Raw genomic sequence first — 25,280 nt, 5'->3', positions numbered from 1 at the left:
TTTTTATTTTTCAGTTTCAATACAGGGCAATGTATACAATGATTTACAGACCCATCCTTTAACTCAGTTCTTAGACCCGAGTTCTCCAACGTTAAAGTCTGGGAGGTCAACGACAACGAGATCCCATCCATATCCACAGCTGCGTACCATCAATCAACCAGACTCAGTTTGTCACGGGCACACACGCACACACACACGCACACACACACACACACGCACACACGCACACACACGCACGCACGCACGCACGCACGCACGCACGCACACACGTACACGTACACGTACACGTACACACACGCGCACACACACACACACACACACACTCACACATTTGTTTTTGATTTTCCTGGTGAAATCAGTGAAATTCCCCGTCCAGCCTGGCTCCCCCCCTTAAGGCCTCTGGGTTTACTGGAAGCGACTCGGGGGGGGGGGGGGGGGGGGGGGGGGTTGGGGGGTTCTCAGGAAAGCGAAACATCAGTTCTGCGGAAAACAAACACACGCCTCAGTACTTGGGATGCAGGAGCGCCTGGGACCTCCTCCCAAGCACACAGGCACTAAATACTCATCATCAGTGACACCGAGGCTTCGATAACAAGCAGCCCCCGCCTCCCCCCCCCCAGAGCTCAGAAAAGGCTCTTATCCCTGAATGTCAGTGAGTGATATAAAGGGGGGGGGGGTAATCACACCCCAGTCTCTCTGCACTCCAGCGGAAGTCCCCTCTAATGGACAGCCCGCTCTCGCGGCGCTGGAACAGGCCTAATGGCCCCAGTGTTTCATCACATTAGCCCGACGCGCGGCTCGCTAGCACGGCCCCATGTCCGGCGGCTTCCGCCGCGCAGAAACAGCGTTCAAAACGTCTGGGACAGGGGGCAGAGTCAAAGTACACTCCCGCCAGGGGAGCCTGCAGCGTCCACGGGTTTCCGTGGTTTCCTTTCAATCGGCAGCCAATTAAAGGCCTCCAGGACAAGGTGCGTGGACTCCTCAGCCAATCGATGAGTCGAATGAGCCGCCGGTGCCGAGAACAACCCCAAAAAAAAAAACAGCAGGCACTGCGGCCCTCTACCAGATAAGGCACCCTGCCGCCGTGGTAACGGTAGGCAAGGTTAACGGAAGAACGCGGCAAGATGACGGCCAAGCAATTCCCACGGCAACATGACACGCGTTTCACCCTCCACTGATGCTGCAAGAACCTTCGCTACTACTGCTTACATAACCATTCGCTGTGTGTTTATAATACGGTTTGTTTTAGACCACTATGGGGTGGGGGTGGCGGGGGCGGGGGCGGGGGGGCAGACTTTATGAACTCTAGCAGACTTTATGACTCTGACACCAGTCAGACTTTTTTTTGTTGTTGTGTGCTTGTAAACGTGGCAGTTTGACAAAATCACTGCCCTCCGTGGCCTCTCTGAAACTTGAGCTTTAAAGGGTAGACTAAACAGTTTACAACGCAGGATTTTCCTGTAATTGAATTTCAGTTTCAAATCAGTTTCTCAAACAGCGGCAGGACAGATAAGCGCGTCCTGCGTAAACTACCTTATCAAAAAAAACAACAAACACAGCAGCCTAACTGCATTCGCATACCAGAGTGTAGCTGTTTTCTGAGACTAGGCCAGCTCTGGGAATAAAAGCAACAGAAGACAGTGTGCGTCTGAAAGCCAAAATTGAGGTTCAAACATTTAAACCAGAGGCCCAGAGCATATCCAAAACTTGCACAATGCCCAGGAGCGGTAGTCACCACGTCCTCCACTGGAGGGCAGTATAAACCTGTTCTTCATAAATCCATCTCCGGAGGACAGTGAGCAGTAAACTTTGTAGCCATCAGTGAAACGAACAGTGATGCGGACCTCACAGGACAGAAAGTTTATTCTCTCACACACACACACACACACACACACAGACACACACACAGACACACACAGACAGACAGACACACACAGACACAGACACAGACACAGACACAGACACATACAGTAACCCTCCACTGTTAAAAGACGGGAACTCATAATTGCTGTGAAAGGTGCAAGGACCCCCACGACCAGCTAATGTCACTGTTCAGCGGTGTCACACAGGGGTTGTTATGAAGGTGCGTAAGCACAGAAGGCCTAACTCTGGAGCGGAGCAGAAAGTGCGGAGCCACACGTGTGGGCCAGGCGAACAGGGCAGACTCCTAACATCATTAAGGAGCGCTGTCTGGTTACCCGGCTCGTAGTTCTGCTTGCCGTATTAACTGAAATGTCATTTGTGGGTACATTCATTTCAAACAAGCCGCCGCCGTGTGTATTTCACGGCTTAATGGCGGCCTGATGGAAAACGGTCCCTTGGCGGACGCAAGAGATGATTTCTCTCGGCCGCCCCGAAATTTCAATTCTTCATAACGAAAACTGAATGTGCAGCAGGAAGATAGTCTTAATGGGACAAAATCACAAGGAAAGGGTGACGGAACGAATGTTTAGAGACATTTAAGGAAATAGAAAGGGCACAGCCAAGCGCACGTTTCAACAGTTTAAAAGCAATTAACAAAATTCATTTGGCTCCATTGTCTGCTAAATCCAATGTACGTGAATTATTAAATGCGGCTTTGTGTTTTTATAGTTAATTAGCTCATTAATCTTCCCACAGTCCCAGGCAAGAATTCCCCTTTGTGTTCCATTCTCAAATTGACTTCCCAGCTACACAACGCAGCAACTACCGATCTATGATTTGACTTTCAGTTTTTAGTTTGTCAGTAAAAGGAAATCCACACGAACGCTTGTTTCTTTGGTAATACAGTCGTACCATTGGCCCATAAAAGCATCACTTCCTGTGGAACCTGAATGGTCTGTCGGGCGCATTCCTCAGAGATATTTCTTAGAGGTACTCGAGTGGGTTCTATAGGGCCTGAAAACCCTTTAAGCAGTTCTGCTCTCGAATGCGAGAACAAGTATTTATTTTGGACGCGTCCAATCACACACACAGTTAGTGCAGGTAGATAAATACCTGTACTTCCAGGGACTGAGAAAGGACCTTACGCCCAAAGGCCCAGTTCTGTATGGGTTTCCCTGTGTGTGTGTGTGTGTGTGTGTGTTAGAACTGACTATAAGTTTCTGCTGTTAACTAAAGTGGAGCTGCTCAGTGGCCAACAATAGAGGATTGTGGTTGTACTGGGCAGCTGGGCAGTTCCCAGGTGTGAATGTGTACGAGTGTGAAGCAGGGCGTAGCTACAAAAGAGCATCCGTGCCCAGTGAACCTGCCCTGGGTAAATAAAGGTTAAATAAAATAAACAGAGCTTTAAATGGTCTGGCTCCAGAAAATCTTAGGCGTTACTTATTCCTTACGCTCCTCCGACATGACTTCATTCCCAAGATGCTGGCTAAGTGAAAATTCCATGGAAATCTAAAATTACAAGTGGAGGTACAGCCTTTTCTTAAGAGCTCTCCTTTCTTATGGAACAATCTCCCAATGCATGTTGGGGCTTCAAACCATTTCTGTCTTTAAGTGAAGGCTCAAAACTTGCCTCCTTAGTCAATCCTATAGTTAGCCATTTCTAGAGTCCTATCTCCTGGTAAATGGTCAAGACAAATCATGGAGTTTATGAAGGTAAATGCGGGTGTCCAGAATTGCTGAGCAGCACTAGTAGTACGGCCCCTCAAGCCAGCAGGACCAGATGTTCGCTAATTAGCCCAGCCCAGGGCCATGTCCAGGGCCTATGGCACAGAGGGAGGAAGCTAGTTTAGCCTGGTCCATGACTGTATGTGCTCACTAAGTCCTGCAGAGTTAGAACATAAACTGAAATCAGGTTGGGGCTCCAGTACGAGGGCTCTCAGAAGAGGCTGCCTTCGCCATCACAGATTACATACTGCTGGAAGTGGATGGTATAGTAGCTGGATGGAGCTTCTATCCAAGTGTTTATTCCAGGTTTTTGGCACAGAGATGACATTTACTCAGTGTGATGACCATCTTCATCGTGCCCAACCTCGTCTTCCCCGTTTCTTTTCCCCTGGGGCTCCTGCCCCTCCCTAGCCTGGAGTTCACGGGACTGCCCCAGCCTTGCTTCCTCACCCCGAGTTCACAGGACCGCTCCAGCCCTGTCCCTCGCTCCCTGGTCACGGACCGCTGCAGCCCTGCCCCTCCCCTGGCCACGCCCTGACGCAGCCTGGAGCACCAGCTGCATCACCCTGCCCCTCTAAATTACACGATACTGGAACAATGCAAATTAGGACCTCTCCTTACCCGAGTTCATTATCTCAACTGTAACCTGCCCAACCCATTTTAGCTGCTGTGATTGATCGCTTATAAAATTTTGGTTACATCCATTCTACCACTACTTTACACCAGGCTGGCCAGTGGAGGTTGGGCTCCCCGTCTATAGCCAAGATCCTCCTGAGATTTCTTCCCATCGAGGAGTTCTCTCACCTCCGTTTCAGGGTTTTTCTCCCCACCTCATGTGCTTTTTATTTGGGGGTTCAGGCCTGGTTTTTGCTATTTTCTTCCACTCTCTAAAGCACCTTTTGCGACACTTTCCTGTTAAAAGCGCTATACAGATAAAATTGTGTGTGCGTGTTTGTGCGTGTGCATGTCTGTGTATGTGTGTGTCTGTGCGTGTGCACATGCGTTTTTGTCTCTGTGGTGTGTGTGTGTGTGTGTGCGCGTGCATGAGTGTTAGTGTGCATGCGGGCGTGTGTGTGTGTGTGTCTGTGTGTGTGTGTGTTTGTCCCTGTGTGCATTTGTGTGTGTGCCTGTCTCTTTGTGTGTTTGACCCTGTGCATGTGTGTGTGTGTTTGGCTCTGTGCATGTGTGTGTGTTTGTGCATGTGTGCGTGTGTGCATGCGTGTGTGTGTGTGTCTGTGTGCACGCGCGTGCGTGCGTGTCTGTGTGCACACATGTGTGCGTGCGTGCGTGTGTGTGTGTGCACGTGCGTGCGTGTGTCTGTGTGCACGTGCGTGCGTGTGTGTGTGTGCGTGCGTGCGTGTGTGTGTGTGTGCGTGTGTGTGTGTGCGCTTGTGCTCAGAACGGCTGCCTCTCACTCCGGTGCCAGCGCACATCTCTATCTCTCCCCAGCCCTTTCAGCCCGCCGGCCTGAACAGGTGGAGCCGACACCAGAAGGCGTTTTTTTTTTTAAAGAGCCATCTGTCGGGCACTTCGCTCTCTCGCTGCGGCTGGCTGGACCGCCCACGGCCAGGGGGAGGAACAGCGAGGCCCGGCCCAAGAGAAGGGCGCCGGGACAGCCAGCGGGACGACTAGCGGGACGGCAGCGGGACGGCAGCGGGACAGCCAGCGGGACGGCAGCGGGACAGCCAGCGGGACAGCCAGCGGGTACGGCCAGCGGGTACGGCCAGCGGGACGGAGAGACGCCGCCCTTCACAGAGCGGAGCATGCCAGGAGCTCCAGAGAGCGGCGCTCCTCACAAACGGGAACCTGAAACGGGTGTCTCACGCACTTCGCGTCACGGTTCTGTTTTAGCACACTGCCCACGGCAACCGACGGCTACTTAAAGGACTTACGAAGGCAAATCCAAGGGAGGGGGATTCAGTAACCGGGACACAGAATCCTGTCATCTGTTACCATGACGCCGGTTCACTTCAGGTCACGACAGGAAATGAGGACAGGTGTGGCGAGGCAGGCACCGCAGGTGTCACAGGCGGCGTACGCGGTTGGACCCATATGGCAAAAGGTAAAAAAAAAGTGCTGATCGGCACACTTCCATCACAGTCGGAAATTCTCAGGGAAAAAAAAAAATAAAAAATCGCAGATTTAAAGAGACCAGACAAAAATATGCCACAAGCCTTCTCTTTTTAAAAAAAAAAATCATTCATTCCCTTTCCTGTCTCCCTCGCGTCTCTTTCATTATTTAATCCAGATTGCGCTCATTGCTTTGGATTTCCGGGAGTCTGTCTGGACTCAAATCTATTGTGCTTTGATATTACCAGTGCTGCCGGTGATTCGTGCTGAACACGAGTGTAAATGAACAGGAAACTAGTCTCAGGAAAACATCTGCCGCGGAGATGGGAGAGGGAGGGCTTCAGGAACACAAACAGGGTCGGTGCCATTACACAAGGCCTGTCCTTCATCCGGCTCGAGCCCAAGTCAATGATTGACAGGGGGGTGTTATAACTCCACCCATTAGCGAGTACAGTTGGGCAATCGTCGATCAACAAACAGGACACTTCAAAGTCCTGGTTGTTTTTAATTATTTATGAAGAAATAATGGAACAATGATGCTCCAGTAACACTTCTTATTCAGGAACACATTATTGAAAACAGTTACAGATGAAAATTTTAACACATTTCTGAAACCCTTGTCTGAAACGGGAAGCTATGTGGGTAGTGCGTTTCGTCCACCACCAGTTGAGCGTTTCTCTATTTGCTGTCACACTGTTTACTCCATTGAATTTGTGCTCCTATATCTCAATATGCAAATATCTGGCCTATTAACAACAAAAACCTACTGCGGTACGCTAAGGTTGTAGCTTGTTGTCTTTTGTTCTCATACGGTCTGTTATTTAACATTGCACGGCCCCTTTGAGCACCGACGGCAAAGAACGAACCCAACGAAGCGACAGAGAAACACGCTGTTCACTCCCCTAACTTGCAATCAAGCAATATTAAAATGAAGCAATAAGTCTTTGATATCAAAGAGTCACATTGTGCAGTCCAAGAATTAGCAGCTATTGCTGGCCTTCACGTTGTCTGACCAGTACGGCCAAACCAGCCGCAGAGCTTACTGGACCAGAACCTCCTGATAACACGCTGTGCGCAAGGCTCTTTTTCCTTTCTTTCATACGGATAATCTTAAACACCAAAAAAAATCACCTCTAGAAGCAGAGATCACCCTCAAGGTGATCGCAGATCGCTCAATGTTATCGTCAGTCGGCGCAACCCCCGCGACAGAGCCAGCCCCGTGCCCGATCGAAGCGGGATCGGAGCCAAGGCTAAAATAAGAGAAGGGACGAGGAGAGCTCAGGGCCCTTCAACCGATCGGGGGCGACAGCGAAGACGACTCCTTAGCGACGAGAGACGGAAATACCGGGCCGCGGCATCTCCAACCCGTCAGCGTCTGAGTCTGGTTTGAGCCAGCGGAAGGAACGGTTGCCAAAGCGAGCGACTGGTTCACATCAGCGCATTGGCATGTGATGAGCGATAACAGCGGTTGCTCAGGAAAGAGGCGCTTCGTCTCAGACGGCGGGAATCGGCCGCCGCGTCTCCCAGCGCCTTCCGGTCACCCGTGGATTCAGCTTTCAGCTCAGGAGGAGGCGGAGGGGGCAGAGCAGGGCAGGGGGGCACAGGAGTGAAAAAAGAAGAGTAAGGAACCCCAGAGGAAGAGAGGGAGAAAGAGAAACTAGGAGGGAGAGAGAGTGAATAGAGAGAGTAAAAAGGGTAAAGAGAGAGAGAGTTCTGGTTCATGTAGCTTGGCTGACCTGAAGCCATGGTGTTTTTGAGAGGGGGGGGCAGGAGTGAAAAAGAAGAGTAAGGAACCCCAGAGGAAGAGAGGAAGAAAGAGAAATTAGGAGGGAGAGAGAGTGAAGAGAGAGAGTAAAAAGGATACAGAGAGAGAGAGAGAGCTCTGGTTCATGTAGCTTGGCTCACCTGAAGCCATGGTGTTTTCTGAGACTGGTGCCGCAGAGCACTGACTCACCGATCTCTTTCCCCAGGGAGGAGTTGAGGATGGCCCCGGCGGAGGTGACCACGGCGCAGGTCTGAAACCGGGCCCCGTGGACCTGTTCCAGAGGCTCGAGGGGCACCAGCCTGCCCCAGCCCATCTGGGAGAAGGGCTGCTCCTTCCCGTCCAGGGCCCGCACCCGCGCTCCCTTCTTCAGCTCGCACAGGACCTCCCGGCCCGGGTGGCCCGCGTGGCGGCGCCCCCTGTAGGCCACGCGGTGCTTGTTGGCGTTCAGGTACTCCTTCATGGCCTTCTGCAGCCGCGGGCTGAGCATGGCGGCCGAGACGTTCCCGCGCCACAGGCCCAGGATGGCCGACTTGGACTTGGAGTAGTACTCCTCCAGGTCATCGATGCTCTCCCAGTGGGCTTTGGTCTGCTGCGTGGTCTTCATCGTCCCCCCGTCCACCTCCTCTTCCTCCTCATCCTCCTCCTCCTCCTCCCCCCCATCCTCTGCCTCCGCCTCTTCCTCCTCTTCGGCCGCGCTGTTCCCCACGGGACTATCCCGGGCTCGAGTCACCCTGGGGTCCCTCAGATCCGCTCCTCCCGGGGTGCCGAAAGCGGCCAGGGCCTGAGGGTCCGGGTCCGGGTCCGGGTCCGGGCTGGCGTAGGGCGCGCCCTCCCGGCTCTCGTACCCGCGGCCGGGCTCGGGGCCCGGGGGGGCGGCGGCGGCGGCGGCGGCGGTGGGGTCGGGCGGCGAGCCCATGATGGCGCGGTTGATGCCCTGGACGGAGGCGAGGCGGCGGGTCTCGGCGTGGGACAGCGGGGCGGAGGAGCGGGTCTCGCCCGTCCGGGAGTCCATGAAGTAGGACAGCAGCATGAGGAACAGCAGGGCCCACGCCAGCATGCCCACCAGAACCAGCTGCTTCCAGTGCTTCATGCTGGACTTCATCCCAGTCCCCCCTCCCCCCTCAGCACCCGGGCGGGGCCAGGTGTGGCAGGGCGTGGTCAGGGGCGGGGTCAGTGTCAGGTCAGGGGGAGCCCTGGGAAAGGGCAAACAGCCATATTCAGAGAAACATCAAGATCTCACTTTTCCACAATAAATCTAGCCTGGGAACAGCACAGCGCAAGGAAATGACATTATAATATAAACCACATATAAACGTATCTGTATAATCACAAGGGAACTAAGCTTTTAACATAAGAGGTTGCAGGTTTGATTCCCAGGTGGATCATTGCCATTGTAACCCTTGGGAAAGGTACTTAAGGTGCACTGCTTCAGTGAACATCCAGCCGTATATATATATATATATTGTAAAGAAAGGTAAGCTGTGCCAAGCTGCTCTGGATAAAAGCATCTGCTAATTCCCCAATGTAATGTAAAATACAGTCATCTTCGTCTACTTCAAAAATTGGGTTCAATACTGAAGTCAATCAAGTCATTCTTCGGACAAATTCCAGTTCTCGTAATCCCGATTTGCGTGAGCAGCGTGGTCCTCGGGTGACCGCGGAGTTGCCCGTGTGCTTTGATGACGCGAGATGGCGGCTAGCAGCCCTCTGCCTCCGCCCCCTTCATCTCTGCCCACCGCCGCCCAGCGGCGCCCAGCTCTCTGTGGGGTGCGGACGAAGCTCTTCTCCTTTCCTACCCACTGCTGATGGCGAACAAACCTGAAACCACCTCGCCTCCCCCTCCCTCCCACCCCCCCCCGCCCCCCACACACACCTCAAAAGAAACCCTAGGTAACATTCGAGCTTTGAATACCATTCCTCCATTTGCTGTAAGAGGACACAGGGGGTTGAGTGGTTATCTCCGCCCCCCCACCCCCCCCCCCCTTTCCCCGGTGAAAAAGCCGGGAGAGCTTGCCTACATTAAACCCGGCAGAATGACTGGAGGGACACAGCCACGCCGGATCTTACCTGCTCTCCCGATGCACACCATACCGCGTTATTTTTCAGCCAAAGTGGCTAATTTTCTCCCCCCCCCCCCCACTGGGACTGTACCATTATCAAACAAACTTGAGAGCACAAGCAGAACAATTTACTACAGAATTAGGCCAATTTTTTTTTTTTTTAAGGACTGTCAGAAGGCTTAGAAGATATTTTTTGAGGCCTTTGTCAGCGTGCGCCTGAACATCCATTGAAGTCGACTGTGTGCATTTACCTATAAAAAGATAAAAGGAAAGGACAGGCAGGTATACTTACCACAGCCGGCTCTCACTCCTTATGGTCCATTTTCATTCCAGAAAACTTCAACACAGCTACAAAAAAAAAAGAGGAGAGTTTCCATAAGCATCAGAAAGCATTACATCCCTCCCGATCCCTTTCACTCTGCCTTTCCGAAGCCTACTGCACAAACCAGGATAAGCGCACAGGATCCAGGATCCCGTGTGTCCACTCACAGCAAACTCATCAGCCTCCAGTTATGAGGAACTGCCCAAAAAAACTACCGCCCGACATTTGTCACACCTATTTTTTTTGTTTCCAAAATAGAAGTCGGCCCCCGCCCACTCGATTTACCACCCGCCCTTCCTCAAGCATTAATCTTCAGAATGGAACGTCTCCTCTCTCCAGCCCAGCGTAAGGGGGGGGGGCAGCGATGCCTGAGACGCGCTGAATGGCAGCAGCCACCGTGGCTCTTTAAGCAGGGAGGTAACAGGAGCGCGAGCCACATTTAGCCATCCGCAGATTAATGTTTAACCATAAAGCTCACATTGCGACAACGCGGAGCGGCTTTGACCAGTGTCGTTACCGTCACTCTGGGGGGGTGGGGGGATGGTGGGTGGGGGAGGGGGAGGGATTGCCTTATGGAGAAGACAGGGATCCCAAACCACATCAGTCCCACCTCCCAGGTGTCTGGAGAAGAACTGGATTTCCCCTCTCTGCTCCAGGGAAGGTGGGGTAGTCAGGGGGGAGGAGTTTGGGGGGGGGGGGGTGCCAAATCAGGTTTGCTTTATAGAGAAGACAGGGATGTCACACACACACACACACACACACATTTTAATCTCTTATTCAGAGAAAGAGCATTTATTTGAAGCCTTAGCTAGTTGGCGGGGAGAGCAGGGGCTTCACAAACCCCGGAATGGGCGGGGCTACCACACGCCATCGGGGACTTCCTGTGTGAGAGAGAGGACTTCCTGTGTGTGAGAGACACGTCTCGGCCGCGGCTCTGCGATGGAACCCTCTCTCTCTCTCTCTCTCTCGGGGGACTCTCCCTGCCTGCGTGGGTGCAGTGCACCCTGGGAAGGGGGGCATGAATAATGGAGGAGCGCGGCGGCGCATTCCCTGGCGCTCCGCGGGAAGGACCCGCTTCGCCTCGCGTGGCGGGAAGGATCGGGCCGCCGCCGCCGCGGCTCGCAGCGCACGCCAGCCACGCTAGCGCCCGCGACGGACGGGAGCCGCTTTGGATTCAGCGCACGAGGGGCGGCGACGCAGGAGCGACAGAGAAGAGTAAGGAACTCCAGGAAGAGAGACGGAAAGAGTAATGAAGAGAGAGAGCGAGAGAGAGAGGGAGGGAGGGGGAGAGAGAGAGAGAGAGAGAGAGAGAATGGCTAAATGTTAACAGGCCCTTGTGTGAAGGTCTGGCCTCTTACCCAGGCAGTGAAATGCACTGCAGAGACAGTGTACACACATGTATACACACACACACACACAGACACACACACACACACAGACACAGACGCAGACACAGACACGCACAGACACACACAAGCGCGCACGCACACACAGGCACCCACACAATTTCAAAAAACATACACACACATACAATCTATAAAAACTCTGACACAATCAGTCTTGCACACGTGTCTGCAAGAACATAAAATCTGTATGCGAGAGAGAAAAAAAATATAAACACACCATCATCATCATCATCAGAACCTTTATTTAATTCTCGGAGGTACAATTGAGGGCCAGGCCCTCATTTTCAATGTAGCCGAGATCACAAAAACATTTAAGACACAATAAGTATAATAAAAGATCACAATATAGCAACAGTAAAACCAACATAGTATATAATAATAATAACTAGAATAAAATAAAATAAAATATAATAAAAAAAATAAAATATAGCACGGATAAGATCAAAAACAATCAGAGACAGGAATGTTCAACACCAGCGATCTAAACTGCCCATAAGTTGGTAGAGAACTGACTTTCAGCAATTGTTGAAGCTCATTCCAGGAGGATGGGGCACTAAAATTTCTGACCAAGCCCGAGGGACCTTAAGCATAAGCAAGCCATTTGATCGGGTTCGATAGGGTTCAGAGCGCCACTCTAACATCATTGTAATATAAGGTGGAAGCATTCCGACAATGGCCTTAAAGATAAACAAAAACCAAAGTTTATCACGCCTCTGCCAGAGAAGACAGACCCACCTTGGCATAGAGGACACAGTGGTGGGGACCATAACTATCGCCAGTGATACATCTGAGGGCAGAGTGACAGACTGTGTCCAAGCGCTTAAGAGTAGAAGGAGCAGCATATAGCCTAATATCACCATAGTCCAACACTGAAAAGAAAACTGCTTCAACAATTCTTTTTCTACTGAACATAGGGAAGAAAGATCTGTTGCTATAAAGGAAGCCAATTTTTTGTCTCAGTCTGCTGACAAGATCATCTATATGGAATTTAAACGAGAATTTCTCGTCAAGCCAAACGCCAAGATATACACACACACACAAGCCTTTAATCTCCATAAACTAGACTTGTGTCATATAAAAAAAGGTTAAACTGAAAATACAGTCACCATGGTGATGTAAAAGGCACATGCCTTTTTATTTAAAAAGTATAACAGACAGACAGACAGAGCACAAAAGGAAAAGCACAAAAGCACTCTTTTCAAACAGGTTCCACAGGCTGCTTGTATTAAACAGAAGCAATGCCGTTTGTCTTAAACACAAAATGCTTTTAATAACGCCATTTCTGCAGAATTATCCGAAGGTTCGCTTTATAGTCATCAGCCTCCTGACACTAGGAAGATTAAAATCTGATGCTTGTCTTACAAATGCTGAACAGGTTTCATTCTGACTAGACCTGCACTGTTTTTCATGTCTGTAAATCAAGGTCACCAGATATCATCGGTGAGAAACTCCACTTCCCAGCACTGGCTCTCCAGCAGCACGGGTGCTGGATGTCAGGTGCCCGCATACCGTTGGCCATGTAGTGCATGACCCCACGAACCCGAGGCCTGGGAGACCGACCTGGCAGACAGGTCCCTGATCTGCACAGAGGGAGCGGAGCTTGGGCACACACACACTTCTACACACTTTTCTCAGCATTTATGAGACAATAAAGCCATCGGGCTTTGCAAGTGGCTGCCAGTTCAGCGATATAATGACCTCAACATGTAAAAATTTCCGCAATGCATTCATATTTCTATTTACAAAATAAACACACGGCGAGACAATAATGAAAAAACAAGAAACGTACATAAAATGTTGGGCTGCAGCCAGATCTGATTCAAAGCTTAATTCTGAGGAGCTGTGTAGAAGGGAGGAAGAGGAGGGGGAAAAAAGTGAGAGAAAAAAGCAATTTGCACTTTTTCCTTCAGTCTGAGTACACGGCTACGCTCTCACTGGACCAATTCAGGCTCAGCCCCAGAAAAAGCCTCACAGTTTTTTTTTTTTTTTTTTTTTAAACATCTTTCTTTTTAAATACCATTTCAGATGCAGGTTTTTTTTTTTTTTTTTTTTTTTTTCCAGGGAAACGACTGAAAATGTGTCACAAGCTAAAAAGAAACTGCTTGGAGAATGAACTACACTTGGAGGTTTAAGATGCGTATCTCTGCTCAGAGAGGAAAGAGACAAATATAATTAACCCTCATCCGGAAGTTCGGACACACGGACTGTCAAAAAAAAAAACCTTCCCTAGAAGTAAGATGAACACTTTTTTTTCCTGAGGACGGGTCCAGACGGAAAGCTCACCTGGGACAGGGCGGTGGCACCCCGTTAGGTAGGAGGGGGTTAAGCCGTACGGGGGCTGAGGCGATTTTACCGAGCCAGCTGGCCACACACCGCGGGCACCAGCGAGCACAGAGAGAGAGAGAGAGTCGGCTTACTGCGAGTCCTGACATGCCCGGCCCAAACCCTCCCTCCCTCCCTCCCTCCTCCAGGCATACGGGAAGGGGGGGCGGGGGGCTGCCCACACCCTTCCTCCTCCAGGCATACGGGAGGGGGGGGCAGGGGGCTGCCCACACCCTTCCTCCTCCAGGCATACGGGAGGGGGGGGGCGGGGGGCTGCCCACACCCTTCCTCCTCCAGGCATACGGGGGGGGGGGGCGGGGGGCTGCCCACACCCTTCCTCCTTCAGGCATACGGGGGGGGGGGGGGGGGCGGGACAGGGAGACATTTCAGGCAGAAGGGGCTGTCACGCTGGGGGGGGGGGGGGGGGGGGGGGGGATAGTTATTTTCAGCGCTCGCTCAATCACCAGTGTCACACTCTCCATCAGCAGGGAGGCGTCCTGGCACCGCTCTCGGATCGGCCGCCGTCCACAGAGTTGGCGACGGTGCGCCCGGCGATTTTACGGAACGGTGGACGGCTCACAGACTGACAGAGAGCTCCAAGAGGGAGGAGAAGGTGCCAAGGCTGCTCAGCTTCAGCAGTTTGACACGAGAAGGGTACAGGCTGATATGGCTGCTCAGCTTCAGCAGTTAGCCATGAGAAGGGTATGGGGTGGTATGGCTGCTTAGCTTTAGCAGTTAGCCATGAGGAGGGTATGGGGTGGTATGGCTGCTTAGCTTCAGCTGTTTGACACGAGAAGGGTACAGGTTGATATGGCTGCTTAGCTTCAGCAGTTAGCCATGAGGAGGGTATGGGGTGGTATGGCTGCTTAGCTTTAGCAGTTAGCCATGAGGAGGGTATGGGGTGGTATGGCTGCTTAGCTTCAGCAGTTAGCCATGAGGAGGGTATGGGGTGGTATGGCTGCTTAGCTTCAGCAGTTAGCCATGAGGAGGGTATGGGGTGGTATGGCTGCTTAGCTTCAGCAGTTAGCCATGAGGAGGGTACAGGGTGGTATGGCTGCTTAGCTTCAGCAGTTAGCCATGAGGAGGGTATGGGGTGGTATGGCTGCTTAGCTTCAGCAGTTAGCCATGAGGAGGGTATGGGGTGGTATGGCTGCTTAGCTTCAGCAGTTAGCCATGAGGAGGGTATGGGGTGGTATGGCTGCTTAGCTTCAGCAGTTAGCCATGAGGAGGGTATGGGGTGGTATGGCTGCTTAGCTTTAGCAGTTAGCCATGAGAAGTGTATGGGGTGGTATGGCTGCTTAGCTTCAGCAGTTTGACACGAGAAGGGTATGGGGTGGTATGGCTGCTTAGCTTCAGCAGTTAGCCATGAGAAGGGTATGGGGTGGTATGGCTGCTCAGCTTCAGCAGTTAGCCATGAGAAGGGTATGGGGTGGTATGGCTGCTTAGCTTCAGCAGTTAGCCATGAGGAGGGTATGGGGTGGTATGGCTGCTTAGCTTTAGCAGTTAGCCATGAGAAGGGTATGGGGTGGTATGGCTGCTTAGCTTCAGTAGTTACCCATGAGAAGTGTATGGGGTGGTATGGCTGCTTAGCTTCAGCAGTTACCCATGAGAAGTGTATGGGGTGGTATGGCTGCTTAGCTTCAGCAGTTACCCATGAGAAGGGTATGGGGTGGTATGGCTGCTTAGCCTAATTTCCAACAGCCTCACCTTCTTGACACAAAGAAAACTATCTGCAGCTCAATTTTCACGTCAGCAATCAAAGAGGATAATCTACCAACAGGGCACACCCACCCGTGTGAGGAGGAATTTGGGGCGGCGGTGTTAATGAAGACTTTGGCTTCCCAAGATCCTTGTAAATGAGGTTTAACATTGTCTGCATTCACAGGTTTTTCTTTTTTAACCTGGAAGTGTGTCTTTCCAGAAAGTCGCAATACCGGCTAACCATCACAGCTCAGAGAGAGAGAGACCCTGTATCCACGGTGATTCACACACATTAGATGCACAATCAGTGCCAAAACCTTTAAGCGGTCCAACAGAGGAGAAAACTGGAGGGAGCAGAGTCTTCAAAGAATTAAACACAGTTGAGCGGCAGCATTAATCCTACCTGCGATGTGCACCTGACTGAATCAAAGACCAAAAAAGAGCCAAGAACCCAACGTACACGCCCAAAACCTTTCTGCTCAGGAACAGGGGCGCACCTTTGAGAGGTTCTGCGCAAGTGGACCCCAGTCTCAAGTCTGATTAATTTTTTACCATATCTGCAGGACCCCTATTGCCACAGGGAAATCCTCCAGAAATGCACAGACCACACCCAAAAGACCACACCTAGAACTGAAGGGATCAAAGCCTGGTAGGACTTTGTGTGTGGCCATCTCTTCAGAGCACACACCGCAGAGCCCACACCTACGAGGAGTTTATATGGCTGTGAATTATATGGCATGGCTGTTCACGGCAGTAATGAAAGAAAGGAATAAAGACTGGCCTGGCTTCCTCCACAAGACAGCAGCGAACAAGTGTGTGTGTGTGTGTGTGTGTGAGAGAGAGTGACTGTGTGTGTGTGGGCGTGTGCATGAGAGGTCGCATTTTGTGTGTGTTGTTGTTGTATGTTTATGGGCGTGTGTGTGTGTATGGGCATGTGCAGGAGCATTATTGCAGTGGAAATGAAACCGCCCTTATAATACCTGCCCTCCAGATTACCCCACAGCTCTCCTGGACAAACAGATGAGCATTAATGTCCATCCCCATTTCCCAAATGCTGACGACACCTAGAGTCCAGATCATCCTTTAATGCAGTCCTACCTGAAACCAGGTGTGAAAATTTAATAACAGCCACTGATTCAATTCAAACATAAATGGCATTCATACACAAGTAAGGTCATTTAAACCAAGATCGATTTCTGGCCCGGCCAACTAAAGGAACACGAGTCATTTGAAATCAGAAAGATAAAACTAGCAATCATAAAAATGTAGGTAATCCATCTCCATCTTCTCTCTAGAGAGAGGAAGATCAATAGAACAATATCACCATTGAATAAATTAACAATGACCCACTTTGTCTCTTTATTCTCGACAAAACATTTACTGCAAGGGCCTAAGAGGCGGGTTCACATTCCTAATCGTCTTAAAGGTCAAAGGAAACGGGATAGGCTTGGCTACCGCAATCAAATCCAGGGTGGAAAAAAATAAAAGAATCCAGTCAGCACTTTCTCCCTTCTCAAAGGACTCGAGACAGCAAAAGCATGCGTGATTGTGCGTTTGTTTTCCTGTTTCACTTAACGTGCCACAGCCATACAACCAAAACACATACAACCACAATAAAAAAAAGCAAATAACTGCATTAAACTCTTAAGGGTGTAAAATCATAAATATGCAATTTCAATGCTCAGCTGAACATTTGAATGATTATGTAACAAACACTACCAGTAACTGAAAGCTTGGAATTCTAGAACACTGACTTGGAATTCAGCGAAAAAACATTCCAAAAACCTACTCTTCAGCAGGTTAATGAAAAATACATTACTAGATGCATGGGGTGAGGACTACGCTACAGCAAGCAGTACTTGGTGTGCCATGTTCCAGCCGCGTCCCCCTAACGCTCTGAATGAATGTGTAGTCATAAACAGGGCAAAGGGCAGAGCTGTAGCCCCTCATTACAACACCGCCATGTCCCTGGAGAGGGAGCTAGCCTGGTGGTCCTAGAGCCCTGCTTAGTGAGCAGAAGAATTTGGGTACGGAGGAGCCAGAATTACCCCCTCACCACACGATGATGGGGCAGCTGGGTGGGGCAGAAGATGGGTATCTTCTCTGGAAGTGGAGGGGGAGGGGAGGGGGGGGGGGGGTGTCGAGCGCCCAAAGCGCAGCTCGTGGTGGTCTGCCCGTCCCTGTGGGCGTAGCTAATTTGGAATAACAGCAAATAGTGGTCAGCCATGTTAGATTCGTAACCGCCCACTTTGCTTTGCTGAGCTTGATTTTTCAGTACAAACACATGGACACCCACACATACACACATGCAAAACCACACACAAACACAAGTGCGCGCACACACACATACAAATGCACATACAGCACAGTGCCGTAAAACGTATTTGCCCCTTCCTGATTTCCTCTATTATTCCAAATTTAGTGTCACCCATGTGAAAAACATATTCCCCTAAAAATGAATAACTGTTTGCACCACCTTTAGCAGCAATAAAGGTAATCAAACACCTCCTATAATTTGATATCATTCTTTCACATTGCTGTGAAGGAATTTTAGCCCACTCGTCTTTGCAGAACTGCTTTAATTCAGACTAATTGGTAGGTTTTTGAGCATGAACTGCTCGTTTCAGGTCCTGCCACAGCATGTCTACTGGGTTCAAGTCAGGACTTTGACTAGGCCACTTTAACACTTAATTTTGTTTCTTTTCAGACATTCAGCCTCTATTCAGTTTCAGCCTTGCTACTCTCCCATGAATCCCATTTTTGCCCAGTCGCTTTCTTACAGTGGAGACATGCACACTGATCTTTTAAATGCTCTTCTGGGCTCTTTTGTAACTTCCTGGATGAGTCGTCGCTGCGTCCTTGGAGAAATTTCTGTCGCGGGTAAACTCTGAAAAAACTTTTGCAGTTTGCAGCAAATTTTCAATAAAACGTGTCACCGACCAAAATCGCATTGTATTACAAAAGAAAACTAAATTCAGAATTTTATTCTAAACATTGTTGGAAAAAAGATATTTCCTTCAAAATGGAGTGTAGCACAGTGGGTAAGGAACTGGGCTTGTAACCCAAAGGTCGCAGGTTCGATTCCCGGGTAGGACACTGCCGTTGTACCCTTGAGCAAGGTACTTAACCGAAATTGCTTCAGTATATATCCAGCTGTATAAATGGATACAATGTAAAATGCTGTGTAAAAGGTGTGTAAGGCGCTCTGGATAAGAGCGTCTGCTAAATGCCTGTAATGTAATGTAATGTAAAACAAGCTCAGCTCCACCATGACAAAAATACCCCCCCCCCCACTCGGCCCCTCTTCACAGTCTCTGAAGTCCCTGTAATCAGTGGCTGGTAAGACTCCAAATTCATCACTCAAATGGAAAATTAAACAGTCATATCAACAGTGCAGCTAAAATATGAATGGATGCCAGGACGTCTGGCTCAGAATCGAAAAGGAAGGCTCTGACATTTCCAGAGATAATTAGCCTATCTTTTTTTTTTAATTCTTTTTTTTTTTACGGTTCCTCTTCATGCACCATCTCGCCTTGTCCATCTGCGCTCTCAACTTCACACTCATCGTTTGAAGATTTCTTTTTTTAAAAAGACTAAGACAAGCCTCTTGAGGAATCTCAAATTTGGCAGTCTGAGTGGAGAGAGGGCAGCAGGCATGCACAAGGCATATCTCAACTGCCTTTTCTGTAACTATGGTAACACTACACAAAGAACAAGCTCCAGTCGTTTTTTCACTTGGCACAGCCAAATACAATCCATGAGAACCAAATGGTCAACACCAGAACTTGATTCTACCCCTCATTTCTCCAGCAGCTGAAGCCCGGAAGCAACTACTGCACGCGCACACACACACACACACACACACACACCCCAAAGAACAGCAGCTCAAACTCCTCCTCAGTTTCCACACTAGCACACAAACATGACTACAGGAGAGCGCTGGCACCCGTGACAGTGGAAGAGCCTCTCTGGTTGCCTGCGCTAACCTAGCGCGTCATTAGGAGGAAGTAACTCGGCCGTAGCCTAGGGAACCATGTTAAAACCCATCCATCCCCTTCAAGGACAGGGGCAGCTCCACCCACAGGGGATCCCGGTCAGGGACTGGTGAAGGAATCCAAAGCCAAGGCTCGAACCCGTGTTCCTCAGGTGGAGGAACCACCCCGCCCTCCCGCCAAGCTCCATCACCCACAGAACCATGGAGTGGAGTGCTGGCATCTCAATTTGGAGAAGGCAATGCTTTGTCAAGTCACATTTGGCCCAATCAGCCCGATTGATGTGTTTCTCCCTCAGTCAGATACAATTATTTCACCTTTAATTTGCAGGCATGTCGAAGCGTGCAGAAAACTCCACCCCCCCCCACACACACACACACACAGGAAAACACGGCTTCTGTGACCACTGTCACCCACAAACACACGATCTGGTCAAAGATAGGAGCGTTAAGCACTGAGGCAGCCAACATCGCAGAAACCACTGAACACACAGAAGCGAGGTGGGATGGTGTAACCGTGTCTTTTGCATTGGTGTGCATTTACACTTGTGCCAAGGACGCGACGCCAACTCCTTCACAGCGCCGACAAGTCGGTCAGTGACCCTTCCCGGTTACGTGTTTGGAAATAGTTCTGTTTACAGTCTCTCCGCACAGGACACAGGCTATCTGCACAGGAAACTCTGTGGAACATAAGCAACATGTCCGCTGTTTAGCCAAACAAAACTGCAAGAGCAGGGGCAGTGCAAATACACCCATCCTCAGGCACGGCACACACTCGGGGTGACGAGCGGGACGATTTCTGAACCAAACGAATCCAAATGAAACGCTGTCGAAAACAGAAAAAACAAACGAAAACAAAAGCACGGTTGATTCTGTCAACGGAAGCCCAACCGAGCCTTTCGCCACAGCAGTGACCTAATTACACAAAACGGGTTTGTTAGGACCGAGCGGCAAACAAGAGTTTAAGCCAATTACCTGAGGGATGCCCCATCTGTGCCGAGCAGGGCTGTCGGCGAGAGGCGGGGCTCGAGGGGGGGGGGGGGGATCTTTCAGAGCGCGGCTCTAAACATGAAAGACGCTCGCACCTCTAAAAATACACGACGCAGACGCCGCCAATTTGCTGTCACAGATGCTAACCGCGCAGCCGGACGCACTTCGCGTGTTCTCTCAAGCCCGTCCTCCAATCGCTGAGCAGCGTTTAAAACGTTTACGGGACAGCCTGGCGGACACCTTCGGAGGCGCTGCTCGTAATTCCACCCGCCCGCCCTTCGTCGCCATGGTAAATTACAGCCCTCAGCATCCCCCCCCCCCCCCCGCCTCGCCGCGCGTCCTCACCTGCCCAGAGGACTCCGACTGCACCGGAGAAAATCATAAAACAATGGACGATTGGCCTGGTGACCTTTCGCAGCCAATCACGTGCAGACGACTGGCCCGGCGACCTTCTTCAGCCAATCACACACCGGGCCACAGACCTGTGTATACGCAGTCTGTCAGCACGGGTTCCTTATACACACATTGGCTCAGTAGACCAGAGGCGATTGTGGTCATATCCCAAAGAGGAAACTAGCCGTCTTTGTAAAAATGTGCGTAGCTTGGGAGTGCTGAATAACTCCGCTACAACACAGCCCAGAAAGAGGCGACAGGCCAACCCAGGGAGGGGAGACGTCCACAACGCCCGTCATTTCTGATAAGCACCAGGAAGCGAACTCCCCGTCCGTTCCCATCGACAAAACAGACGAGGAACCGCCCCCCCCCGTCCTCAAATATCCCGGTCGTTGAAAACACGAAACCCAACATGCTTTCCTTATTAAAAATGATGCAAGCGTTCACAGAGCTCCAGTCCTCCGGCGGAGTCTTTCAGCAGCAAACGGCCTGGGCCGGGGAATGTGCATTACAAAGCCATTCTGCTCGCCTTGCCATGGCCCTGTTCCCTGGAGCTCCAGGCCTAATCGCTCATCAATAAGAGCAATTGCCGTTATACACCGAGAGGTAACCTGCAGACAACGGTAATGAGGTTGCAAGCAACAGTACGTGGAGCGAAAGCTTGCGGCGGGTAATGGAAGCAGAGGTATCTCTCCGAGCTTTCACTTCCTAGAACAAGCCACTTCTTCCTCCTTAGCGAGTAGCCTACTGTGGATTAGACCGTGAGAACATCTGCATGCCCGTCTCGTGTTTTTGACAAGGCATTCATATGCCGCTGCCTTGAATACAGGAAACAAGCGCTTGCTGATTATTTTCCACATACAAAGCACGCAGCAAGCTGGCTAGACATGAATACAGCCCTGTATGATCCAATGTGTGGGGAAAAAAATAACACCCCCCCCCCCCCCCCAAATTACTTCACAGAATATGATGATTATTCAATATATAAAACTGGTACTCCATTCCACGTGCAAGCTGTTTCTCTGGTAATTTTTTTGAGAACTATTTAAGTCTTTTGAAGATTTAAAAAAAGCGTGAGAAAACTACAATGTTGGTTAGTATACATCTGAAAGGAGGACTAAAATTATTCGCTGGAACGAAGTGCGGTTTAAATAAAACCACATAATGGGTGGAGCTGCTATTTCGCTAATCGCCAACTCACAACGCAAACAACAGTCTGCTCTCAGTGGCAAAAACAAGACTACACGTTCAAATATGAGCCATCAATCCCCCAATATTTGGGGGTCCATCGAGACACACACTTGACCACACGGTCGCTCGTCCAGAGAAAAAAAAGCTGTTTGAATTTTAGACGCCTTAACTTTCACTGTAAAGGACAGTCCTTGGGTAAAAGAAACGACACGCGCGCTCACGTCCTCATCTTTTACCCAGAAGTAAACACTACTTAGTTTTTAAATAAAGGGCGATGTTTCAAAACACACAAGATTAAGCAAGACTGTTACATTCACAACGCGAGCAATCACCCGTGGAAGACGAATATAGCTCTATTTTACATTAAGCCCCGCAGGAATTGTGGATTCGGTTTTCAGCTCCAGCCTCTGCTCGGGCATTTTATTCGGCACAATCTAAAGTCCCATTTATTTATTTGAGTGATAACGCTGCCTCTTAAGTCTTAAGTACGACCTAGCTCTATAAATATTCCACTGCCATACAGTTTAAGGAACACGCATGGACATGGATGCAGCCGGTTAACTAATGGTACCCGTTAAATCAGGGGGAACTGCCAAGCAACAAAGACCAGCACAACACCACCCTGCAAGAATTGAGTTTGACATATCGGCTATGCTCGCAGCATGTGGTCGGGCTGTGGGAACAATTAAAATTGGCAATAGAGGTTACAAAGTATTCAGAAGACTGTTTAGCCTTGGACCTTCAGAACAATCGCAAATTTATCGTGTTTGTCTACCCTTTTGGTCTTCTAAAAGTAATCTCTTTCTTCCGCATTTTATCTGATTAATTCTGAAATGTTTCCTGACAGAACCCGCTTTTTTAAAAACGTTGCTGAAATCATCCTCAAACTGAATTTTCTTTCTCTCGAGAGGGTATCACGACTGTCCTCCCATTTATAGACTAGGCTACTGCTACAACTGCTTTTGGTCACGAGATAAGACTGAACATGTGAAACTTTAGCATTTAAATAGGTTCGTTTATTTACATAAATTGCGGTTTCTGTATTTTTCTGTGCGAACGTATCAGACGGTGAGATGAGTTCAGCGCTCTTTGAACAATGTTACTACCCATTAAGTTAATCGCACATACGACAAATGCATTTATAAACGAAGATGGTCACTAATAATCGGAGACGCATCGCTAATTTATAGGCTAAGCAATCCTGCAAGGGCACTATTTTATAGTCTACAGGGAAAAGCAAGACCATAAAGCCATTAGATACAAAAAAAAAACCGTGTTCCGAAGTAGATATAATCACACATTCAAACAGTCGTTTTAAATATGGGCGAAGCATTAACAGCTCAACCAATGGAGTTCAGACGAGACTGTCCTGTTCAATCCGATGTTTTAACTGTAAGGTTATAGCTAATCGTGAAACTTACATGTGCTCGTGAAGACTTGGGGTCTCTTTATTGCAGCTAGCTACCTATCGGCTAATGAACACACTATCGATTTATCGACAACTGCCTATCGTGTAAATGGTATCTAAAACATTCACGTTAGTCGAGGCGTGTTCGTCTTCACTGACAGATACCGATTCCATTAATCCCAAATTCAGCGACACACCAAATCATTGCTGCGGGCAGCGGTAGTAGGCTAACCCTCCGTTCACCGCGATGTCTTGCCAACTCCATTGATTCCCAGCGCTTTGAGAGCCAAGCGGCGCGGATATCCCACACAACACAAAGCAAGCCTCTTACCTGCAAAAGGAAGCCGCTCTCATGGCTTTCAGGACGGGTACACGCTCTTCTGCTGAACGCTGTTCTTACGGACTGCACGCCGAATGCATGCCTCCGGTTCGTCTACATTCACAAAAGAACGGCAGCTAGCTCTAGCAGACTACCGTTACTCCGTCATTGTTAGCCATTTCTTGCCTTCTATCCACGGCGTGTGTGTGTGTGTGTGTGTGTGTGTGTGTGTGATGCGAGGGAGGGGGGTGCAGAATGTAGGCGGTGCTTCTGATTGCAACACACAAGAAACCACCACTGCCGTTCACACTAACCGCCGAACCGAAAACTGTGGCGAGTTAGTTTCTTCGGGGATGTGATGTTTCTTTAAGCGCCGCACCAGAATAAGTTTATATTGTGAAACACTATAATAAACAGTTAAAGTTTACTAATAGCCTTAAATGGCGATTTACTTTGTTAGTGTTGCACTATAGTTATTTTTGTGTTTATTATTGTTGTTTTATTAAAACTTTAAATAAAGCCTGTGGTGTGGATTTAAATGGTAAATTATTGGAGTCTATTCATATAAGATGCGCGCCCTATGTCTTATGGCCAAATAGCCAAAACATAAAATCCAACATTCCAACATTTGGCTGATTATATCACACCAACCCCATCCTGACAAGTTGAGTGACAAAAATGTTTCTGAAACGGCTGCATATTGCAAGAGAAGCCGGCCAATCTAAACATTTACCTGACTGAATGTTTTGTTTTAAATAGGTGTACTGACGTTTACAAAAATGGGGCACACTAAGTGTTAATACATTTAGCTGGTGCTTTGGAATAATGCCAGTCTAAATATAAAACCATTTCTTATAGGCCTAGTTAATTTTTTAAAACTTAGTTTACTTTTTGTGACCGACTGGTTTTAAGATGCCACGAGAGAAAAAACCTACAGGTGTTATTATAAAATTAGTTACACCTTTACCTTCTTGTAATCCTATAACGTGATGCTTAGGCTATGCGACAAATAAATGTGGCAAAATTGACATAAAAACAATGTTTCTCAGCAAGTGCACTGCCTTTGTCTTTTTACTATAACTGGTCGCTTTTCGTCTGAACGCTTCAGATTTCTCCTGGTCACTTATTTTATTAATCCAATCTCAACTACATTGGCTCAAAGCTCCACTGATCCGCCTCGCCAAATTGCACATCCGAGGTTTCCACTTTCTTGTATGCCAAGGGTAAACAATAGCGCAATGTCTGCCTCGCGCTGAGCGCAGGAAAATCGCCGCCCGCGTGTGCCATCCAGACTACAAGGGCCCATAAAAGACAAATCCATCTTTGTAAAAGGCAGTTGTTTCCAAATCGCAATTATGGTGACTAATCGCCCGTTTCCTTTCATTTTTTCCTCACATTCCCTCCTTGCTTAAGATAGATAGTGCCTCATTCTTACAGTTTCTGTTGTCCTACTAAACCAAGAAAGTTAATGTCCACGTTTAAAAAAAAAAATCTGTAAACTCTGCGACCGCGCGGACGTTGCTTTAAATTCGCTTGTTGGACGATGTTTGCCCATGTGCACGAACATGTTAAGGTAGCTCAGCTAATATGTGCGCGCCCCCAATTAGGTTCGCCAACAAAATGGAATCCGGGGAGATTTTTTATTTGTGTATTTGACAGTGTAACAAATGGAGAAATATACGACAAGACACTTCGACGGTGCTCCCCACTTTGCACGATGGTGTTATTTTGATCGCTATCATGATTGTTAAAAG

At 49.3% G+C, this 25,280-nt stretch overlaps 1 protein-coding gene across 5 annotated transcripts in view; it reads right to left on the bottom strand.

Moving 5' to 3' along the window:
• The window catches only part of st6gal2a (ST6 beta-galactosamide alpha-2,6-sialyltranferase 2a), a 45,838-nt gene extending 22,078 nt beyond the window's left edge, over positions 1 to 23,760 (bottom strand). For 2 of the 5 annotated variants that reach the window (XR_004762485.1, XM_035392709.1), the window contains exons 1-3: positions 23,539 to 23,760; positions 9,776 to 9,831; positions 7,613 to 8,616 (exon numbers count right to left, since the gene is read on the bottom strand). Coding sequence is in view for 4 of the 5 variants with exons in the window: in XM_035392709.1 (XP_035248600.1) it covers positions 7,613 to 8,525 (913 nt within the window). In the remaining variant the exon portion in view is untranslated. Of the gene's footprint in view, positions 1 to 7,612; positions 8,617 to 9,775; positions 9,832 to 9,972; positions 10,190 to 20,560; positions 21,530 to 23,538 lie in introns of those variants that run through there. The other 3 variants (XM_035392710.1, XM_035392711.1, XM_035392712.1) reach the window with 3 other exon arrangements.
• Positions 23,761 to 25,280: the final 1,520 nt, after the last annotated feature.

The sequence above is a fragment of the Anguilla anguilla genome, chromosome 15 (assembly GCF_013347855.1).
Source record: "Anguilla anguilla isolate fAngAng1 chromosome 15, fAngAng1.pri, whole genome shotgun sequence".
NCBI lineage: Eukaryota > Metazoa > Chordata > Actinopteri > Anguilliformes > Anguillidae > Anguilla > Anguilla anguilla.
Note: the sequence above shows the minus strand (reverse complement) of the source record. Positions and strands in the feature narration are given on the sequence as shown.